The sequence below is a fragment of the Nelumbo nucifera genome, chromosome 3 (genome assembly GCF_055504915.1).
Source record: "Nelumbo nucifera cultivar China Antique chromosome 3, China Antique-T2T, whole genome shotgun sequence".
In the NCBI taxonomy this organism is placed as follows: Eukaryota; Viridiplantae; Streptophyta; class Magnoliopsida; order Proteales; family Nelumbonaceae; genus Nelumbo; species Nelumbo nucifera.
Window position 1 is genome coordinate 104036813 of NC_142651.1, and position 12134 is coordinate 104048946.

Genomic DNA, 12134 nt, shown 5'->3' on the forward strand with positions numbered 1-12134 from the left:
TTTTGCCGGATCCCCATGCCTTGGCACCACTCTTGGAATTTGATGTCCTCGAACTGCTTGCCATTGTCGGAGATCAGCACCCGAGGTAACCCGAAGCGGCACACTATGTTCTTTCAGAAGAAATTCTGGACGTTTTTGTGATGGTTACGAGAGTTTCAGCTTCAATCCACTTGGTGAAGTAGTCTACTGCCACTACTAGGAACTTCCTTCCTCCTGTTCCTGGCGGGAATGGCCCGAGTAGGTCGATACCCCATTGTGCGAAGGGCCATGGGCTGGTGAGGTACTTGAGGTCGGTGGCGGGCTGATGGTGAATATTGGCGTGCTTTTGGCACTTCTCGCACTTCCTGATTAGCCCGATGGCGTCTGCTTTCATTGTTGGCCAATAATACCCCTGTCGTAGTGCCTTCTGAGCGACGGCCCTGTCCCTCAGGTGTCCACCACATAGGCCTTCATGAATGTTGCGGAGTACGAGCTTGGCTTCGGGAGGTCGCAAGCAGCGCAGGTAGGGGAGCGTGTAGGATCTTAGGTACAGCCGTCCATCTATCATGACGTACTTGGCTGCCTGGCGCTCTACCCTCCTGGCGACGTTGCGTTCTACGGGGAGGGTTCCATGTAGTAGGAAGCTCGCGAGTGGATCAATACAGCTCGGTTCTGCTTGGGCGACAGGAGCGACCTCCTCTGCCCCCCGGAGAATGCTAGGCCGAGGTAACTCCTCTATGTACACAGTTCTCATGGTGTTGTCACTGGTGCTGGCTATCCGGGACAGGGCGTCGGCCTCAGTGTTCTCTGACCTCGGGATTTGCTTGATGAAGTGTGACTAGAAGCTAAGTAGTACCTCTTTTACCTTTGCCAAGTAGGCGATCATAGCTGGCTTGCGGGCTTCGTATTCCCTTGTAACTTGGTTGACCACGAGCTGGGAATCGCTGTAGATAACTATGTGTTTTGCCTTTACCTCTTGCATCAGGGCTAGCCCGGCTATCAACGCCTCGTATTCTGCCTCATTGTTGGATGCCGCGTACTCCAGTTTCATGCCACTCGGACCTCAAAGAACTACACCGGCTCCGCTGTCCTGCTGATTTGAGGAGCCATCTACGTGAAGGATCCATGGCTCCTCATCCCAGTGCGCGCTCGGCCTAAGCAGGAGAGATACCAAACTGGGTGCGACCTCACGGGGCTCAGACTCAACCGTCCTGGGAACACCGAGCTCACCCGAACTGGGGGTCTCGTGCTCAACTGGGCTGAGGACCTCGGAGCTAAACGTGCATTCAGCAACAAAATCTGCCAAGGCTTGAGCTTTGATAGCGGTTCGTGGCTTGTACTGGAGGTCGTACTCACTGAGTTCGATGGCCCACTTCGTCAATCGACCGGAGACCTCGGGCATGAGTAATACTTGCCTCAAGGGTTTGTCGGTGAGGACGATGATGGTATGGGCTTGGAAATACGGACGGAGTTTGCGGGCCGCAATGACCAGCGCATAGGCTAGCTTTTCTATCTCCGGATACCTCATTTATGCTCCCTACAATATTTTACTAACATAGTAGATGGGTCGTTGGACCCGATCTGCTTCCTTTATCAGTACCGAACTGACCACTTCGTCGCTTATCGAGAGGTACAGTTCTAAAACATCACCCTCTTCGGGTCGGGTCAACACTGGGATACTGGCGAGGTATTTTTTGAGCTCGTCGAATGCGAGCTGGCATTTCGGGTTCCACTCGAACCCTTTGCCTTTTATTGTCTTGAAGAAGGGCAGGCAACGGTCTGTTGACTTAGACATGAAACGACACAGAGCGACTATTTTACCGTTCAGCCTCTGAACCTCTTTCACTTTTCGGGGTGGTCTCATATCTAGGATGTCTTTTATCTTGTCCGGGTTGGTGTAGTCGACGCACATGCGCCACTTTCCGTTTGCCTTTTTTACTAGAACGGGGTTGGCTACCCAACTCGGGTAATGAACTTCCCTTATTTAGTCTACTGCGAGGAGCTTCTCGACCTCCTCATCGACCGCCCTCCAACGTTCTGGGGCTAAGTTGCGTTTCTTCTGTCTAATGGGTCTGACTACAGGGTCAGTATTGAGTTTGTGAGTTATGAGCACAGGGGCTATGCTGGGCATTTCTGCCGCGGACCAAGCGAAAACATCTAAGTTACTGAGTAAGAAGCGTACCAGTTCGGATCGCAAGGGTTCTTCCAGGGATGCTCCGACCTGAAGTAATCTGGCGGGGTCTTCTGCCGAGACAGAGATGGGAACAGTTTCCTCCATGGGTGCAGCTCGCTCCTCATTCTGTTCCACCGGTCGCTCCAGTTCGAGGTCTCCGGTTACCTTTGCCTTTCCCTTGAGGGCGGCAACGTAGCACTTACGGGACTCGAGCTGGTCGCCCAGCACTACCCCGATGCTGAAGTCCGTTGGGAACTTCATGGCCAAATAGTAAGTGGATACCACGGCTTTTAAAGCGTGGGTGATCGGCCGACCTAGTATGGCATTGTAGGGGGAGGGGGTCGTGACCACCAAGAAATCGTGACTGAGTCTTACCGTGCTAGGCCACGTGCCGACTTCCACAAGTACTGTGACCTTTCCCAGGGGTCTGACTTCTTCTCCGCTGAAGCCGACCAGCGGGGTGTTCGCGGACTTCAAGTCACTCTCTCGGAATTGGAGCTTGTTGAAGGCCGCTTTAAAAAGGATGTTTGTCGAACTGCCGAAGTCAATGAGTACCCGCCGGACTTCAAAGTCGTTGATCTTCATCTTTATGACAAGTGCGTCATCATGGGGGTAGTGGACCCCGTGCGCATCGTCTTCGGTGAAGAATATGGAGTCTTTTGTCCTAGGCCGCTTTGGGGGATTTTGTTCTTCTTCGGCAGCCTCCCGGGTTGATGCCCGAGCTGCTGCCGAGGTGCATCTTGCTACGATTGATCCTCCAACGATCACGTGGATTGTTCCCCAAACTGGTCTTTCCTCCGGGGGCTGCTTCTACAGTTCGGCTGGCCGGCTGCTTGACTCGGGAGCATCTCTGCTATGCTCTCCCTGCCGACCTGTCTTATTACTATTATTATTATTATGCTGTACAAAATTTCGTAGGTACCCGTGACGAATAAGTTCCTCTATCTCGTCACGGAGATTATTACAATGTTCAGTACTATGACCGTGGTTCCTATGGAAGCTGCAGTACAAGTTTTTATTCCTCTTGTTCGGGTTTCCCTTTAGACGAGGTGACCACTTCACATACGGGGCGTCTTTGATCATCATTAAGATCTCGGCCCGCTTTGCGTTCAAGGGCGTGTAGTCCGTCCGACCTGCTAAGGGAGCTCGGAACGGCGGGCTTGGCTTCGTCCCCCGAGCTGGGTCTTTCTTTCTCTTGTCATCTGGGTTGGAGGGTTCGCCTTCCCTCTTCCTTTTTTCGATCCCGCTTTCAGTCCTTTGGTTGATCTCCTCATCTGTTCTTATAAATTTGTCCGCGAACTTGAGAAATTCAGCTACGGTCGCGGGCTGGTTGACTACTATGTGCCACTTGAACTCCTTGTGTGTCACTCCCCTCTTGGCTGCCACGAGTTGTACCGCGGGGTGTAGGCGCGGTATCTGCAAGCACGCGTCATTGAACCGTTTGACATAGCCCCGGATGGACTCTCCTTCCCTCTGGACTATTCCGAGGAGGCTCTCCTCGGTTCGGGGGCACCGCTTGCTAGTAACGAAGTGCGCGGTGAAGACCTGCACGAACTAGGTCCAGCTTCTTATCGACCCGGGGGCTAGGTTCCTGTACCAGGTGCGGGCTACTCCCCTGAAGGTTGTAGTGAACGCCACACACATACAAGACTCACTGGCCCTTGCTAGGTGCATTTGGGACTGGAAAGCATCGACATGGTCATTGGGGTCAAAAGACCCGTCATACTTTTTTAGAGGAGGGAGTTTGAAATCCTTGGGCATGGGGAATGCAAGGAGTTCTGATGACAGGGGGGAAGGGATTGAAAGAATAAGGGCAACTTTTACCTCGGAGCTCGGGCAGGATGCGGGTGGTAGTTCGACGACTTCGTTGGCGTCTTCACTGCTGCTTAGAGGGCTTGGTGTTGGCGCTACTTGCCTGGTGTTGGCGCTACTTGCCTCGGTGTTGCCAAGGTTGATCGGCCCGGACTGCTGGTAGTCCGCTGCCAGGACGCCGAACTGGTTCTCTGTGAGTGGGGGCTCGAACTTAGATTGCCGAGGTGCTGACTTGATTGGCAAGGAGATTCCCGATCCGCCAGCGAGCTGCGAGGCGGGGGTGATTAGTCTTTCCCTCCTACCCAGGGATGAGGCCTGGCTCTTGGAGGGGTCCTGGAGTTGGGAGGCTCCTCCTTGGTGAAGGCGTCCACCCTGAGGGTAGGGCTTGACCAGCTTCGGAGCAGGGTGCCGAGGTGGGAGCTGTGGTTGGTTCAGAGGCAGTTGGGGGAACTGTTGTTGATAGTGATACTAAGAAATGTGGTGCAGTACTTGCTGCTAATGGAGCTGATGTTGCTGGAATTGCTGCATTTGGGCTTGCATTACCCGCATGCATTGCATCAAGTCATTGAACTGGTTTTGGCTAATCGCCAGAGGGACAACAGTAGGTTCGGCGAAAGTTGTCTCGATAGGGAGGGGAAGGGGAACATTCACAGGTGCCACCATGCTTGGTGCATTGAGGCTAGGGATTCCGTCCGTCGAGAGGGGGACGGTGAATTGTCCGATGCATACAGTGGCGGGCTGAGGGTGTTCCCCTACAGCATTCAAGTCGGCATTGTGCCTGTTGCTACTGGAGGAAGCCATGGAAGCTAAGGTTTCTTTGAGAGAGAGGGTTAAAGGATAGGGTAGGCTTTTTGAAAGTTTCCCACAGACGGCACCAAATGATGGTGCGCAATCTGTTGGTCCTAGCTGTTGGTTACCTCACCTCTGACGAGAATGGAGGTGCCTGAAACAAGGAAGAAAATGGAGACTTCTGGGGAGGAACCCGGTTGGAACACTCCGAAGCTCAAGTTAGTGCTCTTGAGAAGGCAAGGGAAATGAGGAACTTTAAGACCAAAAAACGCAAGAATCACATACCTCATTCCTTGGGAGATGGGGGTCTTTTATAATCACCCTGTACACTTACTTCCATACCTCTGCCAGTTCGGGTATCATTACCTCCGCCAGATCGGGTGTCATTTCCTCTGCCAAATCGGGTGTCATTTCCTCTGCCAGATCAGGTGTCATAACCTCTGCCAGTTGCCAGTTCCCAGTTCGGGTGTCATAACCTCCACTGCCAGTTGCTAGTTCAGGTGTCATAACCTCCACTGTTCCTTGTCAGGGCCGTCTCTGCCACGTCTGAGATGGCGGTGGCAGGTGCCGTTGGCGGGCGGCTGTCATGTGTCGGACCCCTAATCAGTCAGGTGCGCCGTCTCCATGTATGGGCCTCCTGGGCGTCAGGTACGGTTGTTCAGTCAGGCGACTTGGAGCCGAAGTTGTGTGCGAGGTGGTCTTGAGTTCGGATAGAAGTGTGGCCCGAACTGCCCCTGGGTGGGTAGTCCGGGTTTTTTGCCTTTTGTGCTCCTTGTAAGGCTCAAGACCTCGAAGGGAGAGCTCGGGTTCCTCCTTGGGGAGCTTAGGACTCCTTAGCTCGGAGCTCGGGTTGTAGGTTCTTCCTTTGGGGGAGCTCGGGACTCCTTAGCTCGGAGCTCGGGTTGTAGGTTCCTCCTTTGGAGGAGCTTGGGATTCTTTTTTCTCGGAGCTCGGGTTGTGGGCCCGTTGTCGTGCCGAGCTGACGCTTCTACCAGATCACTCTCGGTTACCTCCACGTGTCGCATGGCCAAAGAGTCGGGTCAAATCTCCCTCCATCAGTTCCTTTTGACCAATTGTTAGTCTTGAGACTTGCGGTTAGATATTTGGTAAACACTTTGATATAGAGTTAAGTATGGTGTTGCAATATGACACACCTGGCTAGGGGTGGAGCCGAACCAAACTTGGACATGTCTTAGCTTGTTCAACTAAAATACTACGAGTTCTATAATTCTATTTGGAGTTTAAGTTCAATTCAAATTTTATTTTTCAGTTTCGAGTTTTGCTCTATTAAATATTCATTGAGCTTGAGCTCAACTCAAAAGCTCGTAAATGAATATATTTTTAATATGATATATACAATACATTAAAATATAAAAGATATTTTTACAATTTATAAATCAAGCAAGACTTGCGAACTTTTGAGACAGACTTTTTATTGATAAATATAAAATTCAAATAATTAATCAAATTTACCTTAATTAGAATCGAACTCTAACAGAACCTAATTGACATTCAGGCCGAATTCTTCCATTAAAGCTCGATTTGAATTGCAGTCCTCCACATGAATTGCAGCATTATTGTCCTGAATCACACTCTTAGTACGATTGCTAGCCCATGCGGCCATGCTGTTACACGGCCAAAAAACATTTTAGCCCAGATTCAATGGACAATTATTGTAGACCATGTCAGATGTGAGACCACCACTCCACTCAAGACGGGTGGATTCTGTCGTGATTGGAGTTTGGAGGCAAGTGATCCAAATCCAACGATTTGGATTCGCCACGAGACCACCCTTTGAGTTTGGGACTTTGAGGTGTGAGAGAGAGAGAATCCACTTTGGTGAGAACGAAGATTTGGGCCCACCATGTACATGTGTACACGGTGGGAACTCGGAAACAAATAGAATTTAGGTTTCGACTTTGGTGGCAGGAACCGCAGCGACTCCTCCTGTCCTCTGTCACGATTAGTCCATCCATCTGCATCCTTCCAACTTCCAACCCTGCCCAAGTCTCCGAAATGACATTCGGATTCTCTCTCGCCCTCTCTCTCTCTCGCCCAACGGATATTTTGATTTACGAGGCAAACCCTAAATTTTAAAAGAGTGGGGCTGGGTAAACGGTCGAAATCTTGATTGCGCGTTAAAGCTGAACCGCCGAACGTTATTTTGGAATTATATACCCAAACAAAAACGTTATTTTGGAGTTTAGCATAAAATGGACTTTGCCTTTCATACCCTTGGACCTATCCACCCATTGAATTAAGTTTTCTCTTAACACTTGTTTTAAATAGGGATAATATAGGTATTTTCAAGTAGGTCAAAAAAGAGATAAAGGCTTATTAAATAGGTGCTTATTGAATAGGCTCAGTCATATACAAGTTCGAATTTTGGACTTATGTAATAAATACTCATTACCCAAAATAAGTAGTTAAGCACTCCCGAACTTTGCCCTAGTCTCCTCCCCACTACGTAGTAGCCTCTCCTCCAATATTGAACCTACCCAAAGCGCTAGCTCTTAAGGGGGGTGGGGGGCTTTGGATTCATCTAGTGTTAAGGGTTTAGTTGGACCCACCCATACCCAGTTCGCAGCATCTCGTGCCAATAATGAATAAACAAGGACCATGTGATTCTGATTATTCATTATTGTTTAGATATGTAGGTTTTATTTTGGGCCGTGCTTCTCGACCATCGGATTAACTCGGATGGTGTGGTCCCTTTTCCGACTTGTGGCGCATCAAAATATCGGGAATTGGAATCCATACACGACAAGAATGATAGATAATGAAAGACCAAAGCATCCCCCATCCCTGAAAGATGTGTCTCTCTTTCGTTCAGATTAGAGAAAGTTTGCATAGTTTGCATAACTCAAGTCTTGTATCAATCAAACCTTTTTTATATTTCCAGGCTCCAGCATTAATTTGCTGTCTAAGTGCCTACGACTACCACGAAACAAAAAAGGACAAGTGAACCAAGTCAAACCAGGAGTTCAGTTGCTACAGTAACCCAAAATGAAACACCCCCCTCCCTCCCGGGCCCCAACGCCCAACCAGTAGTCAGTATTCGGTTAAGAGGCTAAGTGACCAAGTAGATAGGCATGGCCGACGTTGAGAACCGATGGTGTGGTTGCTGCTGCTCTATATTGAGCTCTCTCAGGCTGAGATAAGGTATCTCCACCTCCCCCTTACGTGTCGGAGTCAACGTGCCGGCGAGCGGTCCCGACGTCGGATGACAGCTCGTCCGGCATGGCGTGGTCGACCCGCTTATGCTCTCTGTTATGTACAGTGGCCCAGATACTGCTCCCCTGCAAACCCGGTTCCTGCGGTAGACACCGTCCTGGCCGTCACTGGGCCTTGCATCGTCGGTCCACTTCCATTTCCAGAAAAGGAGAGCATTTCTCCACCACCTCTTCTTCTTCTTCTTGCTCTTCTTCGAGTCCTCTTTCGAGATGGGCTTCTGTAGTTTGAAATGCAGAGCATCCACGGATCTGAAACTGTCCCGCTTGTGGTTCCGGGCTTCTTCTAAGATCTTCTTTTTTCGGAAAACAAAGAGAAAACAAATACATTAAGTATCGTAGGAAGATCTGAAATGGAAGATTTAAAAAAAAAAAGGAACAACGATAAAAACAAACAGAAACAGAGTATGACCTGAAAATAATCGATTTGGGGGTCGAAGCCGTAGTCGCTGAAATGTTGAGGCTCCGGCATCGGAAATATCGGAGACTTGTTCGACATTTTCCCTCTCCCTGTCTCAGCTACATGTATTGCTTCACCTTCCGAGTTCCCACTCGGGATCTCTTTGCGTTCTTTTTATCAACCCTTTCGCTGTTGCAGCAACGAAGTGCCGAACAGAAAGAGGAGGAAACTGAGAAAAAGAAGAAGTAAGAGGGAGGGAGGGAACCGGGAACGAGGAGAGTCAGAAAGTAACCGTAAAAGGTAGTATTTGGGGCTCAAGAGTCAAGACTCAACACTCCCCTACTAAATGCTTAATGCTTTCTTCTTTTTTTCCGTATCCCAAAGATGCCCCTATCCCCCTTTTATTTATTTATTTTTAAATAGAATAAAATAAAAGAATAAATGATGGCGTTGTTGGGATCCATGCCCTTTAGCAGACTCAAAAGATGGTATGCTATAACAGAAGTGGGACGGGAGGGACCCAATATTGCAACGGTCTCACCCACAACCTGTGGACCACTTGATGCGATGACCAACCAATTAAGATGAAACTACTGATTTTGTTTAGTCGTCAAGGATCCATTCAAGTGAAGTGGAGCCCACATGTTATTTGGGTTTGATGTTTAGTGAGTGATCACCATCCACCACGTGAATGCCATCAACGTTGGTATCAAGATCCGGAGTAACCGAGTAAGTAACCTCCGACATTTTTAATACAGCGTTACAGCGTGCGTGTACGGTGTACCCGGCCCGGCGCAACCTGACTGAGAGGGATCCGAATGAGAATGCCCCAGATTGGCCTGAGGAACGTGACTCGTGACTCGTGACTCGTGAGTGTCATAAGAACACGACGGACGGTTAATTGCACCATGAAGGCATGAATGAAACGGATGGGTTATGGATCGACGGGTACGCTCCATGTCTTTAATGGCATGGGTTCTACAGATAGACTAAAAAGTAGAGAGGTTTGATTTAAGGATTAGGGTTTAGATAAAGAATGAAGATGGGGCTGGGTGAATCCGGAATCCAGAATCAAAATCCACTTGAGTACAAGTAATGCCCCACGTGAAGAGCAAAATGGTTTGGCTACTTGTATTGAGGATTGAGCCCTCAAAAGCCAAAGGCGTGAAAAGGTGGGTTCAGTGGTTCAGGGATTAGGCCTTACACTTCACACACACGTTGAAAAGTCATGAAACAGAAGAGGGCACGCCTGACTCACGAGCTCACCTGCTTTTCTCTCTCTCTCTCTTTCTCTCCAACTGCTCCCCCTCTTGCTGCTTTGGAATTTGGATGCCTCACATGTTGAGATTTGAGAATCTCTCTCTCTTAAATTGGATTGGATCGAATTGGATGTGTGGTGCCTAAATCTATATTTTTTTTTCGTATCAAATTGGGATAATTTAATATCAGTTAAATAAAAATAATAAAATCATGAATATGTTATGGGATCGGAATATTAGTACGGATCCATATAAGATTCCATTGTGAAGAGATAGAATTCAGATGGGATTTCAATTAAGTTATGATCTTTTATTGGCGTTTGAGCCTTGAGGAATAAATATGGTTCTTAAAATTAATTACTGTAGTACAATTTTAATTTTTTTTAAGAAATATTTAACACGAGGGGTATCTCTATGTATTGACTTTTCTAATTACCTCGTATAAAAAAAAATGCAGCAAAAGTCAATTAGATTAGTTGTATAGTGCCTTTTCAATTCAGGGACAAATTTGCATTTTGAATCATTTAATTGAGTATTAAAACAATTGATTGATCTCATTATTTTGTTCCTATTTTGAACTCCATTATATATATATATATATATATGTATTTATTTATATAATAGAGTATATATATCAAGCTCATTCTCAAATATGGTGCTCACAGCCCTTTTCAGCTATGCATCTGAAACATTTTCCATAAATAACAAGATATAAATATAGAAATATTTCTAATGTATGGCTGAAAAGGGCTATGAGAATTAGGGCTGTTTACGGGTCGGGTTGGGTCGCTTTATTAAAGTTTTTCCAACCGACCTGACCTGGTTGGGTTATTTGAGATGGAAATCGAAACCGACCTAGTGTTAAGCAAAACCAACCTGGTCAGTTTGAATCGGGTTGGGTCGGTTTAGGTCGGTTTCGGCTCTAAGTTCATTCATGCCCCTCATAGCCACCTAGTTTTCTGGAAATATATTTAAAACTGAAATATGTATACAAAAATATACATACATATATATTGGAATATATATTTTCTGGAAATATATATCAAACATATTTCATAATATATATTTTTTAGATATAGATATTGGAATATATATTTTCAGATATTTCAGTTTTTAGTTAAGTAGGAACTAAGTCGGTTTGGTTCGGATCGGTTTTGATTTTCACACAAGAAAACCAAAACCGACCCGAACCATTGGTTTATGAATTTGTACAACCCAAAACCGACCGATACTGATGAAAACCCGGCCGACTCAGATTGGGTTGGGCCGGGTTGGTCGATTTGCTCGGGTTGAGCCTTCTTATGAACAGCCCTACTGAGAACGGTATGCGTAAAATTTTGTAAGGACTGAATCTGCCCTCACAAGAAAACCAAAACCGACCCGAACCATTGGTTTATGAATTTGTACAACCCAAAACCAACCGATACTGATGAAAACCCGGCCGATTCAGATTGGGTTGGGCCGGGTTGGTCGATTTGCTCGGGTTGAGCCTTCTTATGAACAGCCCTACTGGGAACAGTATGCGTAAAATTTTGTAAGGACTGAATCTGCCCTCTATATCCTCATCAGTGTATGTGGTTCAGACTTGAGACAATAACATGGATTCCTGGTCATAGTTATTGACAAGATGTCCCTCTTCTCTGTATACATCCTGTTATCGATGAGATCCATGAATTAATTTGCTTCATAAGTGGCAATGGTTTGTATTTACAAAAAAATATAAATACAAATATGTACAGTATAAATACATACAAAATAAAAGATTTTACACTCTACAGATTTGCAAAATACAAATATGTGCAAACTGCCAAGAATCAAACCATGATGACCAGATCATATTTTTCATATATTCTTTGATCAGTTCATGTTTTTTCTATATATATTTGTACCCATGGCTCAGTTTAGGAAGAGTACAAATATAAATATGTCCAGCATAAAACTTTGCATACTAAACCTTTAATTTTCATACATATTTGTGTTTATATTCTTCCCAAACTGATCTGTGGCATTTCGGAAGGGTTAACATTTCGGTTTTGGTTTCTGTTTTCAGAATAAAAAATTCAGTTAGTCAAATTAAACGAAATTTGTTGCATAATATGTAACTTATTATATAACATAGAATATATATGACACCAAAAAGACTTGGTATCGGAAGAATTTTGACTAATCAAACCACCCTGAATTTTTATGAATACTCCCTGATTGGTCTAAATTTTTTCAGTATCATGTTTTTCCGGTATCATAGTTGAACCCATAATATATAATAAAATATAATATATTATTATTAAAAATTGGTTTTAATTGAAATAATCAAAAATTGAAGAAAAAAATTTGTTTCAATTTAGTTTTCATTTGTTAATTTCAGTTTATTTGATTCGTTTTTTTATTGAATAAAATGAATCAGGAGTCATTTGGTTGCACCTCCAAATCACTCCTCCGAATGCCAAAAAAACCTATGAATAAAGTAGAGCTACCCTCGAGCGTGTTCATAG

At 46.1% G+C, this 12134-nt stretch overlaps 1 protein-coding gene across 1 annotated transcript; it reads right to left on the reverse strand.

Moving 5' to 3' along the window:
- Positions 1–7557: 7557 nt before the first annotated feature.
- LOC104598899 (uncharacterized) lies at positions 7558–8733 on the reverse strand. Its single transcript, XM_010261182.3, has 2 exons — positions 8396–8733; positions 7558–8276 (listed from the first exon to the last, which is right to left on the reverse strand). Exons 1-2 carry the CDS (start codon positions 8480–8482, stop codon positions 7824–7826), a joined length of 540 nt encoding a protein of 179 aa, XP_010259484.1. The 5' UTR covers positions 8483–8733; the 3' UTR covers positions 7558–7823.
- Positions 8734–12134: the final 3401 nt, after the last annotated feature.

Coding starts and splice junctions, on each gene's coding strand:
- LOC104598899 (XM_010261182.3), bottom strand. CDS start 8,482: ATGTCGAACAAGTCTCCGATATTTCCGATGCCGGAGCCTCAACATTTC. Junction 8,277..8,395: donor CCCAAATCGATTATTTTCAG/GTCATACTCTGT, acceptor CGAAAAAAGAAG/ATCTTAGAAGAAGCCCGGAA.